Source organism: Cuculus canorus, unplaced genomic scaffold (assembly GCF_017976375.1).
Source record: "Cuculus canorus isolate bCucCan1 unplaced genomic scaffold, bCucCan1.pri scaffold_67_arrow_ctg1a, whole genome shotgun sequence".
Taxonomy (NCBI): Eukaryota; Metazoa; Chordata; class Aves; order Cuculiformes; family Cuculidae; genus Cuculus; species Cuculus canorus.
In genome coordinates, this window is record NW_026527846.1 from 263 (window position 1) to 21,681 (window position 21,419).

General features: G+C 52.6%; 1 protein-coding gene across 1 annotated transcript in view; it reads left to right on the top strand.

The window, feature by feature from the left end:
• Window positions 1-405: 405 nt before the first annotated feature.
• LOC128850760 (hydrocephalus-inducing protein homolog) overlaps window positions 406-21,419 on the top strand; it is a gene marked incomplete at its 5' end in the record, with an annotated part of 44,210 nt that continues 23,196 nt past the window's right edge. Inside the window, 18 exon segments of the mRNA XM_054055747.1 lie at window positions 406-541; window positions 942-1,106; window positions 3,373-3,525; window positions 6,437-6,675; window positions 7,176-7,431; window positions 8,212-8,355; window positions 10,021-10,164; window positions 11,129-11,442; window positions 13,459-13,651; window positions 14,372-14,476; window positions 15,191-15,400; window positions 16,252-16,371; window positions 17,142-17,319; window positions 17,839-17,969; window positions 18,385-18,518; window positions 19,554-19,690; window positions 20,509-20,636; window positions 20,753-20,944. Coding sequence (XP_053911722.1) covers window positions 406-541; window positions 942-1,106; window positions 3,373-3,525; window positions 6,437-6,675; window positions 7,176-7,431; window positions 8,212-8,355; window positions 10,021-10,164; window positions 11,129-11,442; window positions 13,459-13,651; window positions 14,372-14,476; window positions 15,191-15,400; window positions 16,252-16,371; window positions 17,142-17,319; window positions 17,839-17,969; window positions 18,385-18,518; window positions 19,554-19,690; window positions 20,509-20,636; window positions 20,753-20,944 — 3,079 coding nt within the window.

The window sequence follows — 21,419 nt, forward strand, 5'->3', positions numbered from 1 at the left end:
AGGGAGTCATCTTTACTGAGATACTTGAGTCTTGTGTTCCCTGAGCCTCGGCAACCACTGGGCCCCGTTGGGAAGGCTCTCCCTGAACTCATGCCTTTCTGGGACCGTTGGAAGGGTCCTTGCAAGCGTCCTGCAGTGAAGGTATCCATCAGACAGCTCTGACACAGGGCGCTATGCTTTGCGTGGGCACCTGGCAGCCTCTGTGATGCCGAGTCTCAGGGTTTTCGCCTCCTTTACAAGAGGCTGTTGAGTAAGGAGTTAAAGGCGGTTTATCGCTGTAGGGGTATTAAATGTCTCTTTGGCGGTGACAAACATGTTATGCTTGATTTCTTGCTGTTCAGGGAGTAATCGAATTCTCCATTCTCTCGGTATCTCTAATTCCCTTTTGGTCATCTCTCTGCCTAGATGCGTAGTTCCTCTGCTGCGAGCGCTCAACCCTGTTATGACCTTTGGACAGTGCTTCCTAAAAGTCCCCTATCAGCAGATGCTGACCCTTGTGAATGACAGCAATCTTCCAGGCTGCTACAGGATTCTTCCTCAGGTTTGGCATTGCATCCGCCTCCTGCCCTCTAATGTTATCGAGGGGGTTATTAGAGGAAAAGTAAGAAGGGTTCTGTGTAAGACTGGTGGCTTATATTCAGGTTGGTTCCTGTGTTCATATTCCTACCTGAATAGAAACTCCTTAGGAAGCAGTTTATCTCCTAATCTTTGGGATGCTTTCATGTAGGAGAACTTAGAGGGTTGTGAAAAGCTGCTGCAAGAAGGCTGCCAGCACAGGTGTGGGCGTGGATGCAGCAGCTTCTGGACCCCCTCCAGGTGCCAAGTCCATGCTGGTCTTGTGCTTTCTCCTAGAGGTTTTTTACAATGTGTTAATTGCTGCTGTGGTAGGTGTGGAGAAGTTGAGCTTCCTCTGAAGCTGAGTTTGCTTCTTTCCCTTATAGGAATACAAGGATGCTGCTGCTGTGCGGTACTCCAGCCTTGCGCCATGTGGGATTATCCAGCCACACAGCTCGGTGGAGGTCCCGTTTACACTGCAAGCCCAGGTGGTGGGAGAGCAGGACACTGTTGCTCGTGTCATGACAATAGGGAGCGAAGGAGCCCCACTGGTGAGTGCTGGGGGAGATGCGTGTCATCGTGCGACTTGTGCTGGGGGGCCTAAAGGGTACAGGGATTCTTCCTGAGGAAAGAAGGACTCGTAACACAGGGCTGGTGTGGACAAGGACCAAAGGGGATTCACGGCATGAGCTACAGCCAGTACCCAGAATCCCAGAGAATCCCAGTTGTCCCTGAAGAGATGACTGGCATGAGACTGAGCAAGTATGCGCACCCATTAAGGTGATCTTGAACGTGCAGCGTTTATGCTCGGTTGCTGCCAGCACCCAGCGAGTGCTGTTAGAAACCTCATCGGGTATGGTGACAGCACAGAGAGAAGCTTCTGGGTGCCAGGAGGGGTTCTTCGTGTTTTCTGTAGGACTGCCCTATGGTTTGGGTGTTTCAGTCCTTCCTGGTCCAGAGCTTTCTGGGCTGGCTGTTCTGCCAGCCCTCTTGTACATCCTGCGCTGGGGTCAAATCCTCCCCATATGGATCCTATGATGCAGGTCTGACCTCGGGGGAATCACTGCAATGGATTCTAAGAAAGCAAAACGTAGGCTGGCTCTTGTTGTCTTAGGTTACGCCATGTGGTATTGATGCAAAGTCTTTACGGAGTTGAGTGAAGTATCGCACGGATCCTTCACCCAGGGTCCCCTGGGGTTTTCTTTGCTGGTGACTGTATGCCCGCCTCCATCTGGTGTGTGTCATCTGCTACATTTAGGAGCTGGTAAAAGCCAGCCCTGGGGCTGCCGATGGCCAGGCAGCCTCGAGTGCCTCAGGCAGGGGATTTGGCAGCCGGCCGCTGTCGGAATAAGCGCTCAGTCACACCACAGCTCTCTGCTGGGACAGAGGCTCTTCATCCTTAAATGATCAAGTGTGAGATTGCACACCCATCAACAGAGCCGGCAGTGCTGCTCAGAGGTGGCGACGTTACTGACGGAAAAGTTGCCTTCTCCTTTCACTGCCTCGCCCCGTGTGTCCCATTGCCTGCAACGGTGTTGAATGTAGTGTTTTCCTGTTGCTTTTAAGAAGACTGTGGATGGAGGGATTTTTATAAGCCCTTTCCTTGCCAAGGACCGTGTCCTATTAGCACACCCAGTGAGCCTGGGCATCCTCCAGATTTTATTCTGCTCATCTCCAAAGGGCTCTGCCTGGCCTTTGCTGCTTCGGCCCCACTGTCATCTGGAAGCAAAGTCAGCTGGTGAGGCACATCTCTTTCCTCTGGCTCCTCCTTCCCGGGAGCTTTGGGCAGCATCACCAAGACTACAGCTCCCCACGCCTTCCTTCTCCCGGAGGGATAAAATGACCACCACCACGCGTGGCTTCAGCTCCTTATTTTTGAGGTGCCAGCCTTTGTAAGTGAATTTTGGCTGGCTTTTGCATGGTGTCCTGCCAGGTGCTGAGCAATTATGGATGCTGCTGCTCCTGGCTGAGTTGCCTGGTGATTCTGACAGCTGTCAATGTCATTTCCTGGAGTCAGACATCCTTGGAGGTTTGGCATTGTGCAGGCTGTTTTCTTTTGTGGTTAATTCATACTCCGTGCCCTCAGTGAATCAGGATTTTGTCAGTGTTGGGAGTTTTCTCTATTCAGATCCTGCTGGAGTGTTTGGAACCGATGAAATCCAGCCAGGCTGGATAAATTCTCAGTCTTTTTAATGTTGTGAGAAGGTGGTTTAGCAAAGGGGTCTGCATTCCTCCTCTATAGACTGTGCCAGTTCTGCAAGAACAAAACTTTTGGGTCTCAGACTGTCAAAAGGGAAAACAAAAATGCTGCTTGAATGATGCAATTGTTAATGTCTCTTATTCATATTGTACCAGGAGGACACATAAGCATACCCGGTGACAAGTGGCTTGCAGGATCTCTCCTGTGAAGATCCTGCTTTGCTCCTGGCTTGTGCCGGTTTCCAGAGGGTTGGCTTTGGGGATGTTAAAGAAGTTCCTGTCCGAGTGTAGCTGCGCAGCAGCAGGAGTCGGGGAGGGTGGTTTGGGGCACAAGAGAGCAGGCCCAGGGGAGAGAAAGGGGAGCTAACGCGTGGAGGAGCTGTGGAAAAGCGAGCGTGAGAAACTGGGCTTCTCCGTCTGCTGGTAATGGGAGCCTGTGGTTTTCAGACGGGATCACTCCAGGTCCCTCGCTTGCTCCAGGCTTTCTGTTTCAGTCTGACAACACTGCAGACTTCAAAGAGCTGTAATTATTGCTCAGTCTAGGAGCACTCAGAGCTGTCTGACCTTTTTAAACTTTCCCTGTTGTTTTTGATCTTTCCTACCTGCTTCCCGGAGCAGGAAATCCATTTGGTGAGCATTGGTGAAGGACCAGTTGTCTACGTGCATCCGAGCAAGATAAATTTTGGCCGTATCCAAGTCCTACAAGATGCTTCCCGAACTCTCCACCTGTCCAACCAGACTCTCGCCCCTGCATCCTTCCGGGTAGAGATGGTAGGTATCTGTGGGGCTATTTTCTGACAAAACCGACTGGTCCGTAGCAGCCTGTGAATTGATTTTTATCTACAACGTTTTCTGTCAGAGAGAAAGCAAGCTGTTCCACCGCAGTGCAACAAGAGGAGCCTGGCTCTGGGGGCAGTTTTACCTGGAGCAGTCCTCAATAAATAGGGAGTTTGCATGGATGTTTGAGCAGAGATGAGCCTGGATCATATTGACAAGTTCCCCCTTTATTTTGTGGGAAGTGCTTAGCTCTGACAATCATGCTTTTGGAGCTCCAGGAGATCAAGAGAGCCCTGTAGCCCGTTGCTCCTGAGAGGACATGGGTTCCCCTCTGGTTTCCCTGTGATGTCTGCTTTTGCTTGGTGTCTCAGTCCTGTTAATGATAGAGATCAGGGTGTGGGTGCTCTCTCCGGAGAGGTATGGCTTGGCAAAGTACAGCTGCATTTTTAATGCTGAGTTCTGCTTCCCCTTTCACTGGCGCAAGGCCAGAATGACCCAATCACGTTAATTAACCAGCCTTGAGTAGCTTCAAGAGAATGAAGTGTGGTGGCTCGTCAGCCATGCCTTAGGTCAGCATCCATCCATCTCTCAGATGCTGCTGGTGTCCATTGTAATCAAACTGTGGTAGATCTTATTCCCAATGGTAGTCTGTCCTGGGAGAAGCTAACGATCTCAGCACTGAGCTTCTCGGTGAAGCGATTGATCCCAACCCTTGTCTAGCATGCGGGGACTCTGATGTCCAATAGTGCAAGCTCCTACGGGGCTCCTACGGGGCCACTGTCTTTATCTCCTCAGTGCGTAGAGCTATTGCACTATTTTCCAGAGCATTCCAGGGTAAGCAAGGAGCAGGGATATTATCAGGAGTTAGATTTTGGTCTTCAAGAGTTGGGGGACAGCTTTCGCACAGCTCCAAGAAATTTTGTGTTCCTTAGACACAGTTTGTATTGGTGTAGGCAGAAGCTGACCTGGAAGCCTGAGTGAATGTGGCCTGGCAGAGGCTTTTGGACCTGGCAGGTCTCCTGTTGGGTGATGGGCTGTGCTGCCCCTGGACCCACACCAAATGCTAACAGAGGGAACGAGGACACGATGCTCCCCTGGAGTGGGCTGTTGGGCTGGCAGGCCATTGTGGGCCTCTGCTGGGCCACCCTCGGAAATTCGGTCTTGCTTCCTTGAGACAGCCCACGATGACTCCTCAGTAGTAGTTTCTTGGGTACAGTGTACTGCCCGGCTTGTTGCCAGGCTGCGATAAATGGGCCTTGTCAAGTGGCAGACTTGCAGATTGACCTCTGGAGCAGAGCTGTCAGGTCTCCTTTACAAGTGAGCCACCCTGTGTCAGCACGATCACGGGAAGGTCACTGCAAACCTGACCCCACCGGCTTGCCGTGAACATGCTGGCTGGGTGGCCCTCCGCTGGTGGCAGTGCAGTGGGTGCTGCTGAGGCTCGTGATCAGCTGTGGATGGGATGCAGGAACAGCAGCAGAGGGCTGGTGGGAGCCTGTGCGGTCAGTGAGGCCTCACTGGTTACTCTGTGCCGACTGCTTTCCTCCACCCCATTCTCATTGTGGCTTTTCTAAGACACTCTTTTCCAACTCTAGGGGATAAATTAAATGGAGCTGAGTTTATTAGCTTTGCCGGCATCTGCAATACTTTTGATGCCTTTGGGATGCTCCATGCTGGGATGCCGGCACGCAGACCTGACCTGGTTTCCAGTGCAGGGCGCAATCAGCCTAAGGGACTATTGTAGCTGGGACACCCCCACACACTGGTGGGACTTTGAACGCTCAGCCAGTTCTTTCTTTCCTGCCCTCCAGCTCCTCTCATCCTCACCATTAGCAGAGCTCGTTTTGGGGGGTTATTGTAATGTTTCCCATGACTTGGAAGTGCAGCTTTGTTTTGTGATGCTCTTCTCCCTGGGCTGGCTGGTGTCCTGTTGGAGCTGCCAGCTTGACAGATGGAAAGCCAAGCTAACGTCACCTGGATCAAGCACTCGCTTGGATCATGTCAGGCCTCCAAGCACATTGTTGCTTTCTATTAAAAACCCTTTTCTCTTCCAGTATGGCAGTGTTCTGGGGGAGTAGTGCCCATCATCCCAAACACAGCACTGAACTGTGCTGCATGTGCCACCAAAACGTGATTGGCACTTGGAAGCTGTGCGTCCTCCAGCCCAGTGCATTTCGTGCTGGCCAGGGAGCATCACCTGCATTGCTGTCTGTCTGCTGCAAGCTTGCTCCCTGTGAATGTGGTCTTGGATGGGCTGGGTGTCCAGCACCCTCATGGCCCCATCCACAGCGGGAGGTCCCTGAGGAAGAGGGTGCTTGGGAAGCCTGGGCCGTGCCCACCAGGCACACAGTTTGTAGTTTTCTTTCTGCTTGGCGCTTGACTGCCCTGCTGTAAACATTTATAGCTGGATATTCCAAAGTAGGGGGCACTGGGGAAAGAAGACTGGTGTTGGGCTCTTGATCAGCTGGTTTTGCAGAGCTGTTCTTCAGTCTCTCAGCAGCATCCCCCAGTTCTGTGGCTGCTGCAATGGGATTTGAGCTGTCCTGGCTTCCTCTGGCCTCGAGCTTGTATGGAAACTCAGCCAACCATAGGGAGGAAGCCAGGAGAGGTAAAGTAGCTTCTGTTGGCAAAAGGGAGGCTGGAGGGGGAATAGCCTTCTCCTGAGGATGAGCATGCCTCGGGTTGGGCAAAACTGAGTTAAAGAAGTGACTCTGTTAAAGGAGTGTAAAATACAGGCTGTATAAACTCCCACATAATTGCTGTTTCCCGAGAGTGTAGCTCAGATCTAGGGAAATTAACCTGCTGCTTTTTACCCTCATATCTTTAGTCGTTCGTTTTCCTGCACCCCACAAGAGACCAGGGTCCGTGTTTTCCCTCCTCAGCTAGTGTCTGGCTTGTCTTACAGGCTGGCAAATGCTCACGCTGGAGGATTGAACCCCGTAAAGGAGTGATCCCCCCCAACACTGAGCTATCTGTGGCTGTCGTTGCAAACTTGGATGACACCGGGATGTTTAATGACGAGGTGAAGGTGTTCATAGAGCATGGCCATAGCTACGTCATACCCATCCAGGCCATTGGCTTTGGCACCACAATTGTTACCGACAAAGCCATTGCTCCGGAGCTCAACTTGGGGCCGCACTTCAGGTAGAGTATGTCTCAGTTCCTACTCCTCCCGTGGGCTCAGCAAGGAGGATTTTCGCTGTAGTCCTTCAGGCTCGTTCTCCTTCCACACTCAAGGTCCTGGCTCCATTTCATTGACACTGCAGGAATTCTTTTAGAAACATTTTATGGCCGTGTGAAAGTAGTCAGAGATCCTCAAAAGGCACCAAAATGGAAACCATTTGCTAAATCGTCTCTCAGTTACCTTTAATTTTAATGCTCTGTCCACAGCGACAGAGATGATGTTCTTCACGAAGCTTTTCCTTGCCGTCCACACACAGACCACTTGCTGGACGGGAATAAGCTGAGGGGCAGCCAAGGTCTGGCCCTTGCTGAGGGTTGGTGCTGGGTTGCCAGGTCAGCCTTTTTGGAGGTGGCTTTCTTGCCAAGTGCACGGTCAGGTAATGGGGTTAGGGCACTGAAGCTGGGTGACCGCTGGGAAATAGCAGCTCCCATGACACTTTCCATCTCTGCTTCTCTTCTAGCACAATTCCATTCTGTTACCGCTTCAAGGTAACGAACAAAGGAAGACGCACCCATTTGCTGTATTGGACAACTGAAGGGTTTTCTACATTTCGCCAGCGTCATCATCTCCCTGCCCTCACAACCACCAAGGGCAAGGATTCCTCCCAGAACCCCAAATCTGCCTGCCCCGTGTTTAAGCTTCGACCGCTGAGGGTGGAGCTGATGCCAGGCAAGAGTATGGAGATGGTGCTGGAAGGCTTCTCCAGCACTCCACAGGTGAGGTCCTCCACAAGGGCTGGTCAGAAGCCCAGCTCCCTGCACTGCACGTGGAGCACAGATGACTTTGAAGGCTGTAGGCCCTGACGAGGGGCTGGGTTGTGGCAGTGTACCAGAGGGAAGAGTGAGAAATGAAGGGAAGAATTCGGGGAAGTGAAACCATGAGAAATGAGGGGAAAAGTCTTGAGTAGAAGAGCATCCAACTTCAGCAGAGGGTTTCCTTCTGAAGTGCAAGACATCTCTTTCCTAGGGAGATTTCTTTTAAAACCATCTCCAGGAGGGCACAATTCGCTCTTGGAAGGAGTGATCCCACTTTACTGGAAGGCAGGTTGGCTGTTTGGGGGTTTCCCACGTACCCTTTCCACTAAGCTTCCAAGGGAGGGTTTGCTGGCGTTGGTCCTTCTGCCACCGCTTTCTGTAAGCATTTTGTTAGCAATGGGGTACATCAAAACATTAATCATTTGGGGCAGTAATTATTAGGGCTGTTGGCAGCACCTGGCTCGTGAGTGAATTTGTGGATGTTAGGCTGTAGCGGTGTGGGCATTTGAGTGCAAAATAAATAGGATGCAGTACAAAAGGAAGCGGGGCTATTGAGGAGAGCAATGGCTGTAACTTCACGGCAGTAACACCTGCTGATGGTCGATGGCCAAGGTCTCACGACACAATTTCATCCAGGCTATCAGAATCCTTTATGCCTAGAGTCAGGTGTCGAGCAAATGCAGTGTGTTTTGTGGATGCCCTGATCACACCTGCTGGGTGACGTGCAGCTCTCGCACACAGGTGGTGAAGGAGCGGCTGCTGTGTCATGCCGTCGTGGGGAGCGAGGCAGGAAAGGTGCGGATAATGCAAGTGGACGTCACGTGTGAGTTCATTGCTCCTGTTCTGCAAGTGTCCTCCAGGGAACTCATTTTCCGCGTGGAGAAGGTAAGGCTCTGGATTGCATCCTGGCAATTAGTAGTGTGGCCGATGACTGAAAGCCTGCGTGGGGTGTGTGAGATTGTGTTCAAAGGAGGAAGTTGAACAGCTTCTGCCGGTCTCCGGGGCTTTGCTGATTGATTTGAGTGGGGCCAAGCTTTTGCCACGAGCACAGAGATGGGGCTGGGAACAGTCTCGCCAGGTCTGTTCTGCCCTTCTTGATGTGGAGACAGAATTGAGGTGCTGAGCCAAGGGCAGGGGGTGAGATGTGTGGGACCCACAAGAACAGTGTGGGCTTTGCACAGACAGCGACTGTGGGTGGGAGAGCAGATCGCTGCAGCTGAGCGATGCTAAACCCCTCCTGAGGTGCTTTGTAAAGTCACTGAGGATATTTTTAGAGATGAGTCTGCTGTTTAACTCGGTCTGAGTTTTATTTCAGTGACAGCTGATCTGTCAAAGGGGATCATGGCCACCTCTAGAGAGACACACTCATAGAGGGACATTTGCGAGGATGCTCCAAGGCACAGTGATGTCTGTCCACTAATCCTGTAGGGCAGCTGAGAAAAACCAATCAGCTCTGGATTCCTGTCAGCTCCTCAGGCTGATGAGGAAAACCTGCCATCTCTTGTCTCTCTTTGTCTTCTCTGCGTTAATGTGGGTGCAAGCTCTTTGCATTTCCTCAGCCTTACTCTCTTCAAAGGACCTGCAGGTGTCCTTCAGCAGCATTGGTAACGCCAACGCAGAAGCCCTTCAGTCTCTGGATCTTGACTCCTGCATCATCTTTCCCTCTCCCTCGAGGCGTCTAAAAAAGAAAGAGAGGCTACTTCATTTTTTAGTTTCTGTGTTTTCAGGTATCTCCTTCAGTTCCTCAGCATCCAGAGGAGCACAAAATCCCATGAGCAGGCAGTTCAGGTTGAATTAGAAGGTTTTCAGCTATCCCTGATGTCTGCCTGTGGTCTGATTGGTGTTGTGCACTCTGATTTATCGAGTGCTACAACACTGCAGCTGTTTGATACCAATCTATGCAGAACTAGTTTTGCAAGCGCTCTCTAATGTAGAGAAGCCATCCAGGAAGCCCAGAGCAGTGCATAAACAAGAAGAAACAGCTTCTGCTTTGCTTAGCTTTGAAGCCACTGACCCGCTGTCATTGCGGCAGGGGCAGCAGGAGTCACGTTGCAGCTGCCTGCCGAGGTTTCTCGCTGGCTGTGCAGGCATGTAGAAGTTCAAAACTGACCTTCAGCTACTACAGGCTCTCCACCTTGGACTACACGCTGCTTGCTTGTCTCCTCTGACCAGCTTCACTGCTTTTGATGAGGCTACAAAAGCCAATAAGGCTTCAAGAAACTGCTGTATAGGAGTGAAAAACATCTTGTGCCGTTCTACCCAAGAGAGGATAAAAACCGCAGACAGATGATCTGGGTTCACTTTCTGGCTTTGGTATTGTTCAAGCAGCTGCCTCCACTCAGGGTCCTGTTCTCTCATCTGTGCATGAGACTGTTTCCCTGTTCCCCCAAGGGATGCTGTGGTTTCTAACCATGAAAAGCATCTGATATATCAAGAAAAAAGACTTCTAGAAGGGTACAAACTAATAGAAACAGTAAATAGAGACGAGAAATTGAAAATGCATCAGAAAGGGAAGTTCAGGTTGTTTTCTCTCCTCTTCTGTTTCTGTAGCAACCCAGTGATGTCGTGACTCTTCAGTACAAGCCTCTTTCTCTAAAAAACATCTGCCCCCTGCCACTCAGCGTTGTCTTGGCCTTAGAGGAACCTTTCTTAATCTGCCACGCGGACCGGCAGCCCCTCCCTGCAGATGTTCAGGTGAGCAGCCATAGAGCTTCCTGCTGGTGGGGACTGAAGAGGAGGAGCGTGGTGGTGCATTTGTGTTGGGAGGCCCTCCAGGAGAGAATGTTACTCTTCAGAGTCCGCAGTAGAGTGGCCTGGACTAAATCACAGAATCATAGAATGGTTTGGGTCAGAAGGGACCTTACATCCCGTCCAGTTCCACCCCTCTGCCATGGCAGGGACACTTTCCTGTGGATCAGGTGGTGTAGAGCCTCATACAACCTGGTCTTGGACACTAGATTTGAAGCTGCTGAAGGAAACATAAGATCATCTGAACTGGGGAAACGCGTCTTGGCTCTAAGACATGAAGAGAAGGGAGCAGGCTGCCGGGTCTGGGCAAGCCATGTGGTAAAGGTGTCTCTTGGAAGCTGTCCTAGTGCTCCAGCAGCCGTCTTGAGGTAACCGCAAGAGCTGCTTGGTGTCTTTGAGGGCAGGTCTTCCTTCGGGAAGGCTGAGGAGCCTGGCACCTGCCCTGTTGTTAGTGGAAGGTGTTGGGGACAGTCTCTACTAAACGCGTGTTGTTGTAGGAACAGCCGTCACTTCTGTGCTGTGCCCGTCACTGGCCCCAGCAAGAGCGAGGATGCAGTGCCGCTGGGCTCGTGTTGAGCGTGAGGGTAAAGGAGTTCCTGTGGAGTCAGGGCGAAAGGCCCTGTGTTTCCAGGGTGCTGATTTGGTTATGCGTTTAGCCCACAGCTCTTGTAGGCCCAGAATTCAGTAGAACAAGATTTCTTTCCCTCTTGTACTGATGAAGAGCACAGAGATATTAGCCTAAGATGGTCTCAGAGATGAGTGTGCTTGCAGGCAGGCACACACTGTAAAGGAAATGAAGGATGAACTGAGAAGCCCACATGGAGGGCCCGCTTTGAGCATTTACACGTTTTATGCTATTACACGTTGGGGCTTCATCACACAGTGGTTAATCCTCTTCATCTCCTTGCAGCCTGTGAAGCTGGAGGCAGGGGAGGAATGTCACCTCTCCATCAGATTTAATCCTGCTTGTGAGGAGGGTTTGACTAGCAGGGAGGTAGAGAAGGTTCTGAAGATACAGTTTCTTGAGCACCCTCATGAGGAGCAGGTCTCTGTTCGGAGAGAAGTCTACTTTCCGAGTCTCCGTATCCAGACCACAGCCCTGGACTTTGGCTGCATCTGGAATGACACTGAAGCAGTGCGTTATACTGAGATGAGCAACTGCAGCCCACTTCCTGTGCGGTACCGCTGGTTGTTCCTGACAGACGGCCCGGCGAGCCAGATGAGGTATGTGCACCTTTGCTCCTTCCTTGAAGTTCCTCTTCCTGATGTCCTGCTTGTTCTTTGCAAAGGCCAAGGCTGTTTTCCTGGGATCTGACAAATTGCTTTCAGCTTTTGCTTGTGGAAAGATTGCCTCCCAGCTGTGGTCAGTGTAGATGCTTAGGGAGCAGGTGATCTCCACCAGTTTGATGCTGGGAAGGAGGCTTTCCACATAGCCCAGAAGCTAGAATCCCACTTTACCTCTGGTGCTTTAAAGCCACGTTTAGGCACCTGGACAAGCAGATCTATAGAGACCTCTTCTCCTTCCCTGCCAACCCGTTTGTTGTCATCTCATCCTAAAAACCTACTCGGGCACTGCCACTGGTAGGATGTGCTGCTGTCCCAGTGTCTTGCTGCTGTTTTGCTGTAGCCTCAGTACCGGTTCCCCTGGGAAGGGAAGCTGGTGGGGAAAGCTGCTTTCTCAGACCTTTGTAGCCTGAGGTAAACAGCCCCTTGGTGGAGGGAGTTTGCACCTGTGAAACTGCGCCACTGTTCATCCATCCCTGTGCAGGAAAGGTTGCCCGGGCAAAGCCTTGTTCCTGCATGTGGCTGCAGGAAGGACAAGTCAGGTGGGACCTCCTGGGGGGCGGAGCAGAGCCTCTAAATCCAGAAATGAAAACCAGCCTTAAAGAAAAAGCTACAAAGCTGAAGAGAAATATGCATTTGGGATCATATCATTACAGGCACCAAATTGCCAGCTGGGAATGAGGCATCCAGGTTGCTGCAACAAGTCTGCCTTGTTTGACTCTGGGGGAACCCTTGTAAGTGGGGACGGTGACAGTAGGTGTGGTTTGAGTGTGTCTTCCATGTGGCTTTAGAAACACCAATAGACTTACTGTGAGCACTGCTGCAGTTAAAAGCAGGGAACGAAGTCGGAGTCCCCTGGGGCTGTTTGTAAATGTTTGCTCCATGCTTTTTACTGGCAGACGGTGGTCAAAGTATAAACTCGGCTCTGTTGGCAAAACGAGCTGCTGAGCTGCTCTGCTGAATCATTTGCCAAATTGGTCTTCAGAGGGTTTGGGTTTTGAGACCTCTGGGGAGGTTATCACGCCATCAGTCAGTGCCACGTAAGTTATAACCTCGTTGCAGCAGAGCTGCTGCCCTTTTAGCATGAAGTGCTGTTGGAGCTGTTGTTTAGCAGCCAGGGAACAGCTGCAGCACAGCAGGGAGCTGGATCTTATCGTGATCTGCGGTGTATTGGTTAAAAGTGACCAAAGCTTCCTTCCCCAGAGTACGGGTCGCCGCTGCTTTGGCACTTACCAGGGGCTGATGGGCTGTCTCTGCCTGGAGCTGCATGGCGCGTCTTTCAGTGTTGCTGGTGGCCTGGCGTGTGCGAGGGTGTCCCCCGCTGGGCTCTGCAGGTGCCCTTGAGTGGTGCTGGGCTCTCTCTGGCCAGGGCACAGCCGCTCGGCCTCCATGGTGGCTCCTGCCTGATGGCGCTTAGAGAAAGCAACCATCACTGCCACTTGCTTGTGCTGACCTGCAGCTGTGGGGAAGTGTCAGGGGAAACATTCAGGATAACCATCCAGCACAGCTGCAGAATTCCTTCCCAAAGGCCCTCCGGGTGGGGAAGGCAAGGTCCACGGATGTGGGTGCTTTCAGGAGGATACTTTCCGGTGGGTCTGTAGTAGCTCATCTGTCTGGATCTGCCTCTGATGTCTCAGTCTCACCATCTTGCACAAGTTGTGTCTCTTTTCCTTTCCTGCTGTGCTTTTTACCTCTCCGCAAGGTGTCCACCCCTCTGTCCTCTTCTGTTTCTGGTTGCAATCAGTTGCCAGATTCCTGCACCACCACTATAGCGGCATTGTCCTTGGGCAGGAGCCCAGGCGTTGACGTGCTCCATCCTGGTTTTGGAGCTGCTGGCTCAGACCCACTGCTGAGCTGCAGTGCCCACCCAGGAGCCACATCCTGCTGCGGAGCAGCTCGTGCGAGCTTCTCTCCCTCCCGCTGCAGGTCTGTGATCAAAGTTAATTTGTTTTCCAGGTTCAGCCCTCCTGCAAGTCAGTGTTTCATCACAGCGCAACCACCACAGGAGAACATAACCCGGTCGGAAGGCTCAGCATCTGCAGAGAGCAGCTCCAGGGAAGAGGCTGCAGAGGAGCCAGCCAAAGGCCTGGGAGCAGCAGGAGATGCTCTCCAAAAGCCAGCAGATGCCAGCGATTCTCTGGAAGCAAAGGTAGATTTTCTTCTGCAGCCACAAGTGTGCTTGGCAGCAGGGCCAGCGACTGGACGCAGGGCTTCTGCAGGGGAGAAACACAAAGCCTAGGGACAAGCTTCCTTTGAAAGGTGGCACCTCTGAGGTTAAACATGCGCACTCAGCTGCTGCGAGACAGAAAAAACATCTCAGCTGCCTTGGTCAGGAATGTGCCTTTTGAGAGGAATGTCCAAGCAGAGATCCTCAGCTGTCCTGCACTGATGGGTGCACGAGGTGAAACCTAACCACCGTCTGAAATGGAATGGTCATCTCAAGCGCTTTCACAGACCTTACTTGCCTGGTTTGAATACATTTCCCTTGTAGCAGTGTTTCTCTTCTTGTCACGGAGAACCGAACCTGTCCTGGCATCGGGTTCCTAGCGTGCTCTTTGGGCAGGAGTGAGTGAAGCCAGGCTGGTACGAGGGTGCAAAATGTCCTTGAGATCTCTGCCGGGACTGAGTGCTGGGTACATCCAGATTGCCTGGGAAGCTTGTGTGTAGGAAGTGCAGATGGCATCTGTGGCTCCTCTGTGGGTGGGCTTGGACCCACACTCAGCTGAAGGTGTGGACAGACCCCTACTGGATTTGCACCCAGGTCCCACCTTATCTGTTCCTGGCTTGATGAGGCGATGTCACCTGCAGCAGAGCAGTCTTGCCCAGACCAGGCAGCTGCTTGCCACAGCCCACGATCCTTGTTTTCCAGCCACTACCATCCACTGCTCCAAAGATGGAAGGTACTGAGGAGACTGGGAGCCTGCAACGGAGGCAGTTCACGCAGGCAGAGCCCGTCAGCGTGGGAATAGAGGAGGTAGGTGGGAATCAGTCTCGCTTCTGCGTTTCCGGTGTGGCCAGCAGTTACGTAGCCCTCACAGTCCCACTGGTGGCCCTCAGCGCTGCTCAAAGTGCAGCTTCGTGCCCCTCCAAGCATGTCACACAGCAGTGCTGAAGCAACTGGTCATTGGAGGGGCCGTGTGGGCCGTGTCACAGGGCTGACCAAGGACGTTACCTGCGTAGCAGATACGGAGGGCGTTATTCATCTTGTCACTAACCAAGCGGTTGATAGGAAATTTCTGCAGTAGACTTTGCTGTAGCATCTTGAGAGAGAGCAGCCTGCAAATCAGAGAGCGAGTGAAAAGCATCAGGAGTCAGATGAGCTGGGCTGGAGTCCACCCTGTGGCTCCGAGGGCTCTCACCTCCAGGTCTCGTGTTTCTCTAGAGGCAGCAAAGGGTGTTATTAAAGGCAGGTTCTGCAGCAGAGAGAATTTATTGCTGCCAGGAGGCCTCCCAAGTTACTGTAAGGTAGTGTGTTAATTAATGCATTAATTGGTGAGTATGGGAGAAGATTTATCACATGGTTCCTTTGCTGGAAAGTGTAGTGGATGCAGGACGAAATGAGGATGATTCTGCCTGCACTTGAGGAAGATGCCCCTCTAGCCACGTCTGTCCGTTGCTCCAAGCCATGGCTGCTCTTCTGCCTCGATTTTGATGCTTGACATCTCGGTGTCTCCTCCCTTGTCTCCAGGTTTTCAACATCCTGCCTCTGCATGGTGTACTGCTGCCAGGTGAGAGCCAGCGGGTCATGTTCACTTTCTTTGGCCACGCAAACATCGTCGCCCGCGTCATGGCTCTGTGCAGGGTGGAGGGAGGCCCCACCTACGAGGTTGCACTGAGTGGGGAGGCTTCCCTTATCAACTACGTCCTGGACAACGCAGAGATTGACTACGGCCTACAGGTACCACACACTTGTCTTGGCAGGAGTCCTGAAACCATCACCGGTGGGTTGCTGCCCACTTAGGTCTAAGGCTCTCTCCCCTCCCCAGCTACTTTGTTGGCTGTATGGCTTGGAAGTACAACCTTTGAGTGACACATCCTGCATCAAAGCTGGTTTTTAGTGGCCAACCTCCCACTCCCAAAGTTGGGAATTCCTCACCTCAAGTTGGTCATCTCCGGAGGAATGTGTCCCCCAAAACACTGATCTGCTCCTAAAGTCTGAGGTCCAAGGAGATGCTCTTTTTCAATGCTCTTGATTAATCAACAAAATAATCCAGGGAGGAGGTTAATTTGGGCTTCCCAGTCACTGCAGCTGGAGAGAACATCCCTGACTAATGCACAGTTTTACTAATTTTCAGTTAAAATCCTCACCGGTGGCTGCTGGCTCTGTACGTGTTGTGCTCTCTCCTTTAGCTGTCACTGCGAGCTCTCCAAATCTTGTCTGTGGGTGCCTTTTCTGCCATTCCTTGATGCTGCCTGCTTTGTTTGGGCTGTTAGAGCGTGCCTTGAAGTGCAGAGGACTTGTATCCTCTTGGATTTTTATCCCTGATCTTCGTGTGGTCGGTGTTGCTCCTCTGCGTGCTGCGGTAAAGCTCTGTTCCTGTGGAGGGCGAGGAGGCACTTGTGGCTGTGGGTTCCCCAGGTTAAGCCAGGAGAGCCAAGTGCCCCCATCTCCTCTGCCCCTGCTTCTCTCCTGCATTGTGTTCATTTGCTCTCAACCCAGCGAAAGCAGAGGAATTTCCCAGCATCAGGCCTGTGTCTGTAACTCGCCGTTCCTCTGTGCTCTCTTCAGGTGTTTAACAAAGTTGGCAGAAGCAGGAGGTCACCCTGCAGAACAGTGGGAAGGTGGGGTTCACCTATGCAGTGTTGAGCCCCAGCGTGGCCACTGCAGGCTGCCCGCGGCCCCGCGAGCCCCTGGTCCTGCCCAGCACGGTGAGTGTGGAGGAGGCACAAGTGCTTAAGCCTGGCCTCATGTCCGGCTGCCCAGGAGGGGCTATAGGAAAAAAGATGGGAAAACAAATGGGAAAAGAAAAGGAGAACTCCCAGGAGCTGGTGGGAGAGGCAGGGACCATAAGCAGTCGCTGCTGGAGACAGAGGGGGCCAAGGCCAGTGCAGCCCTGAGCGGCCTGAGCTGGCGGGTGGCTCCGCTGTCCCACAGCAGGTGTTGGTGGGAGGCACGAGCGCTTTGGCTGCTGTGGAGCCCGGCTGTTGAGCTCTCTGGTTGTGGCGGCGCTGGAGCCAGATGCTGCCGGCTTTCCTGAGGGTCACCTTACGCAGCTGTCCTCGACAGCTGCCTGGGAACCACTGCCGTGCTGTGACAGGAGCTGCCGGCCCTGCTGAGAGCGTGCGGGTACTTCACTCTTCTTCCACAGTGGCTCAAAAAGGAGCTTCTGTTTGTTCGGCCTGACTCTCGCTGCAGAGGGGAGACTCCGTTAGGGGCTGAGCTGCACTCGTGCTGCGCAAAGGGCAGTCTGAAGGTCTGTGCCGGGGGAATGCATCCCGGCAAGTCCTCTGAAAGGACATGCCGCATCCTGGTGTAGGAGACCTCAGCTTTTGGATACAAGAAAGCTGGAAAGTGATGTTGTCTGATACTTTCTCACGTATGAGAACCTGCCTTCTCTTGTCAGCATGTCTGTCACCTGAGCCAGCCCTCCACCAATCCCTCTTTGGTGCATTCCCTCCCTCTTCTCCCGTGCCTGCAGGGTTATGTTGGAGCTGGCAAGGAGCAAGCACTGAAAGTCTACTACCTGCCAGGAGTACCTGGTGGCTTCTGCAGGACTTTCCAGGTCCAAGTGGGTCACCTGGAGCCAGAAGAGATCTCCTTAAAAGGAGAGGGTAGCTTTCCCAGGATCTCCTTGGACCTCCCCAGGAATATCAAAGGTGAGCACTGCCTGTCTGCTCTCCAGGAAGGTCCTCTGTTCCCACCCCACCTGCTCCACGTCTTCCATCCCCAGGGCAGCTCACACCCACTCCACCAAGCCTGGAGGTTTCAGGGCTGCCAGAGCAATAGTCAACCTTCTGATACTTCCTGAGTCTCTGGCAGATGAGCCTGTGGGCTTTGCCCCAGGACCCATCCTTTAGAGCCTGTCGGAGTCCTGGGAAGATGATGGCTGGACAGAAACGCTTGGGAAAGCTGTAACAGAGGCTAATTAATAGACAAGGGTTTTGGCAGGGTTGGATTTGCATGACATTGCAGGGGATGAGATGCTTCTGTGTCAGGAGGAAAATTGAGTGGGAGTGAACATCAGGATTCATAGAGGAGCAGCAGCATCTGCTTTCAATAGGTTGCTCAAGTAGTGTGGTCCTGGGAGAGGCCAATGTTGGGCGAGTGGGACTTGCAGCTCTAATGGGAATGGTGCTGCGCCCACACTGCTCTTTGTGGGTATTTTCTTCCTTCAGGAAATGAAAAATATGAGAAGGTCCTCAAGGGGGCAAAAGAGAAGATGGAACAAGACAGCCAGAGAGATGAAGCTGTTGTTCTGGGAGAAACTGTGGCTGCAGAGCCACCCACGGACGGCTCCAGCACCATGGTGAGAACGGCTGCTGCCCTGCTTAGCACATGCCACCCTCCCCCTGTGTCATTTGGTCCTCTTGCAGCCCAGAGCAAGGCTCCCAGTGTCCTGCTGGCACTTGGGACCTCCCTGCCCACAGCTGGCCGTGATCCTGCATTGGCTCAGTGCTGCCCCAGGGGCTGCCCACCTCTGGAGGTGTCCTCCCATAGCTATCAGGTTCCCGACTGCCCCAGGGAGAGATTCTGAAGGCCATGCTCAGGTGATTGAGTTTATGGTATTCTGTGATGGAGGGTCAGGTCCTCGCTGGGATATTTGTTGCTCACAGCCCAAGGAGGACCCCATCCAGAGGAGCAGGGTGGGATCGTCTTTAGGAGACCAGCCTGTACCTTGGGAAGGACCCTTGCTAACCAGGCACTGTCTTTCATTTCTTCAGTTGGAGCCTTGTCTGCAGATGCAGATGGAGCAGATGCTGCTAGAGGAACATGCCCTGGAGCAGCTGAAAGCTCTGGCCTGCGGTCCCCCAGAGGACACTGCCTTTGACCAGCGTGCTCGCTGCAGGCTTCTCAAGTTAGTAGGGGCTGCCGTACTCTGTCTGCATGTGCCCCGAGGGTAACACCCAGCAGTGCCCCCCTGCTTCTTACAGCTCTTTGTGTCTCCAGAGCTGGGCACTTCAGGAAGGGCCTGATCCTGATAGTTTTGACATGCTCCCTGTGAGCGGATGAGTGTCCTCACTGCCACAGTGCCACCTTGAGCTTTGGATGTGCTCAGCTCCGCACAGATGCTGGGTTCTGCTCTTAGAGCTGAGGGGGCCCAGTGCAGACCATCAGGCCCTTCCAGACAGCACAGACGCCATCCCTGCTGACCAACTCTGAAAGAGGCAACTCAAAGCTGACGTCTGTTTTCACCTAACAGACCACACTAAGCCAAAAGAGCTTAGGATGGCACAGGCTGACAGACCCTAGATCAGATGGCTTGGATGGTGGTGGCACTGCAGGGCTTCCCTGGGTAACTTGGCCCTTCCCTTTGCTCTGATGTGATGAGGCACAAGCATGGTGGGGTCCAGTCCACAAAGAAAATGCTCTGCAAAGCTGCTAAGTTATGTGCTTTCCTGAGCAGGATTGCTCTGGAAAAGGAAATTCCCATGAGTCCCGTGGGGATTAATGAGTGTGTTTACTGGTGCTGCTTCGGGGACAGGTCTGGTTGCAGAACAGGGAAGGTTTCCTGTGCAGGCAAATCTTATTACAAGGTCCTGAAGCACTTTCAAGCTTGGCCTGTACATCAGGCTTAGCAGTTTCATTTGAGACCAGTGGAGGGCCAGGGGACTTATCTAGGATGGCTTGTTGTAGCGGAGGAACTGTGACCAGTATCCATTATAAAGTGATTTTATTTTATTGTCCCATGGGTAGCTGGGAAAACCTTGGACCTACAGTCCCCGTGACTTACCAAAGTCTTATTACCAGGTGGCCAGGACTTTGGTTTCAGAGGCTTGGGTTGAGTTTTTAGAGCAGTGAATGAAGACAAATCCACTTTATTTGTTTCTTCCATCTGCTTAGAAATTTATCCAGGCTGTGGTTTAAGGATTGTCCTTACTTGTCCTTTCAGAGCTGAGCTGCCTGAGTACATCCTGGACTTTGGCTACGTCATTTGTGGTAGTAGCCACACTCACGTTGTGAAGATCACCAACACCGGGCGGTTTCCTGTGTCCTTCTACACTGACAAGAGGGTCCTGCGTAGCACAGGTAATCACTACTGGTGCGATTTCACGTGGGCTTGAAGGAGCTGTCTCTGACAGATTAGCTTAAGCCACTGGACATGGGGAGCTTTTTGAGCGCTTGTTTGTCCACCTTTGTCCTTCTTGAGACCCTCTGCTTGGTGCTTTAGAAACAGAGTTCTCCTGGGCAGCGGTGCCCAAAGACCTGGCCTGCCTTCACTGTAGGGCCCGGATGGGGCGACTGCCTTGGTCAGCTCTCAGCATCTTCTCTTTGCTCCAGTGAGCAGCATCTGCATTTCCTTGTGGATTCTCTGGGCTTGTGCTGCAAACAGATGGACCCGTAGTGGTTGGGGAGTGCTTTGTTCCAAGTTGATAATGTCATGGCCCTTCTGTTTAGCCTTTATTGAGAAAACAGCCTGTGAGGTCCTCTGTCGTGCTGAACAAGGCTTCTGAAACAGGCCTCAAGGTGAGGCTGCAGTACCACCAGACCCACTGTGTCTGAAGGGTGGTCAGGTGTCTCCTCTAAGTTATTTTCGGGGTAGCATACGGCGTGGGGGAAGTTCAGCTGGAAGTTCTCCTTTGGAGAGTTCTCTGCACCCTCCCCTGGGATGACTGATGAAGAAATGACTGAAGCCTCTCAGCTGATAGGTGTCCTTTTTAGCAGGATTCTACCTGTGAAAACCCTTTTCCCTTGTGCTGTGACAGGGAAGAAAGAGTAGTGGGCTGCTCCACGAGTGCAAAGGGGTCCTTCAGAGCTGCCAGCCAGGACACCCTTGAGCTTAACATGCTTGTGACATGTTCCTATCGATTTGTGTGTCTCAGCTGCTTTATTTTCCTCTGTTCAAGGTTTCCGTGTGGAGCCGGACCACGTGAAGGACCTGCCGTGCTGTGAGACCGAGTCATTCACAGTGCACTTTGACTCAGAAAATGCCAACCTGCCACTGGGAGAGGTGGACGTGCTCCTGCCCATCAAGGTACCACCTGTTTTCTCCCCTCCCTGTGCCCGCACCCCTTCTCAGGGCAGGTGGCAGGTCGGGGACAGCAGTAGGTGTCACCTGGACTCTCACCTGGATGCTCTTTCCTTCACTAGGTAGCAGAAGGCCCCACGTATCACGTCCGCCTGCGTGCCAACGTGACTGTGCCATCCCTCTGCCTCTCCAAGGACAGACTGGACTTCTCTGCCGTCCAGTGTGGGCAGTGCCGGGAAGAAACTGTCCAATTCCACAATCAGCTGCAGGTTCCCTGTAAATGGTTCATCACCATCAATGAGCCTGTTGAGAAGGTAAAGCACAGACAACATGTAACACGTGACTTCTTGGTTGTGTTTTCTTTGGCTCTTTTGCCTTTTCTGGAGAGGTTCGCACTCTCCTGGGTTGGAAACTGGTTGGTGGCCGGGCCCAGAGAGTGGTGGTAAATGGAGTTAATTCCAGCTGGAGGCCAGTTACAAGTGGGGTTCCCCAGGGCTCGGTACTGGGTCCAGCCCTGTTCAATGTCTTTATCAATGACCTGGATGAAGGCATTGAGTGCACCCTTAGCAGGTTTGCAGATGACACTAAGCTGGGTGGAAGCATGGATCTGATCGAGAGTAGGGAGGCTCCAAAGGGATCTGAACAGGCTGGACCACTGGGCCGAGGCCAATGGCATGAGGTTTAACAAGGCCAAATGCCGGGTCCTGCACTTGGGGCACAACAACCCTATGCAGTGCTACAGACTGGGGGAAGAGTGGCTGGAGAGCTGCACGGAAGAGAAGGACCTGG